This window comes from Chaetura pelagica, unplaced genomic scaffold (assembly GCF_000747805.2).
Source record: "Chaetura pelagica isolate M959 unplaced genomic scaffold, ChaPel_1.0 scaffold387, whole genome shotgun sequence".
Classification (NCBI taxonomy): domain Eukaryota; kingdom Metazoa; phylum Chordata; class Aves; order Apodiformes; family Apodidae; genus Chaetura; species Chaetura pelagica.
The window spans coordinates 423,254-424,231 of NW_009954101.1; the positions used below are offsets into that span (position 1 = coordinate 423,254).

The following is a 978-nucleotide window of genomic DNA, read 5'->3' on the forward strand; positions in this document are numbered from 1 at the left end:
AAAATATTGTTAAATTCTCTGCCAGGAATTCTTTGCATCTGGTTGGAGTACAGCCAGGTTTGTCACTCTTTTTTCCCAAAGTTGGCTTTTAAGGCCTAACATTATCTTTTCAAATGTCTGGGCTGAAATCCTGGCCCTATTTGAAATTAATGGCTATATTTCCCTCACTTCAACAGAGGCAGTATTTCAGCATATGTTTATAGAACACTTATTTACAGTACCTCAAAAATTTCCAGCTTTTCCCCACCTGTCTCTTGAGCCTGTAATAAATTATTACCACATTCAGAAGTCTTTTGCAGATTTTTAAACATTTTTAGTTGGCTTCCTAGGAAGACAAGGCTCACACACTGATGGTGCCTGTTCCTCTGTTTGCTTGTCCTTTTAGCCCATTTGTAAAATTTCAGCCAAACCTGATGGAACCTGGGAGTCTCACAGCCATCATGTACCGAGGAGAAATACCCAGCTCAGCGCCACTTCCAGGGGAGCTCAGATGTGACTGCTACCCGTGTGCCTTGCCAACCAGCATGCCTGAAAGGTGGCACCGTGTGATGGATGCCCTGTGCGACAGGGGAGTCCAGAGCGGTGGGATGGGGAGAGAGCTGGGAGTAGTTTATTTGAGGGAGATGGGAACACAGCCCCTGGTTAGTGTCACAGCCTCTGGAACAGTTTGCTGCAGGTGTGACAGCGCTGTTAGCACGGCGGGGTTTGCTCAGCCCTGCTTTGCAGCAGGATGTGCCCTCGCACCTGGGGAAACAAGGCCCGGTGGGGCCTGCACAGGCCGAAGTTTCGCACAACTCACACTTGAGCGGTGCGACTCAAACGAAGTCACACGCGAGGGAAATACAACCCTTCGCTACCCTCTGCGTGGCACCAGCGGGTCTTTAACACTCTCAAATCCGAGCATTTCCAGCACAACCCTTTCCCAGGGCTGGGGGGGCTGCAAACCCGTGAGGCGGGGCCGCTGGCTTCGCACCGCAG

The 978-nt window shown here is 50.6% G+C and overlaps 1 protein-coding gene across 1 annotated transcript in view; it reads left to right on the forward strand.

Moving 5' to 3' along the window:
• The first annotated feature begins 440 nt into the window (after window positions 1–440).
• COMMD10 (COMM domain containing 10) overlaps window positions 441–978 on the forward strand; it is a 116,841-nt gene continuing 116,303 nt past the window's right edge. Inside the window, exon 1 of the mRNA XM_010002361.1 lies at window positions 441–947. Within this exon, the coding sequence (XP_010000663.1) occupies window positions 441–947 (507 nt within the window). The remainder of the gene's footprint in view (window positions 948–978) is intronic.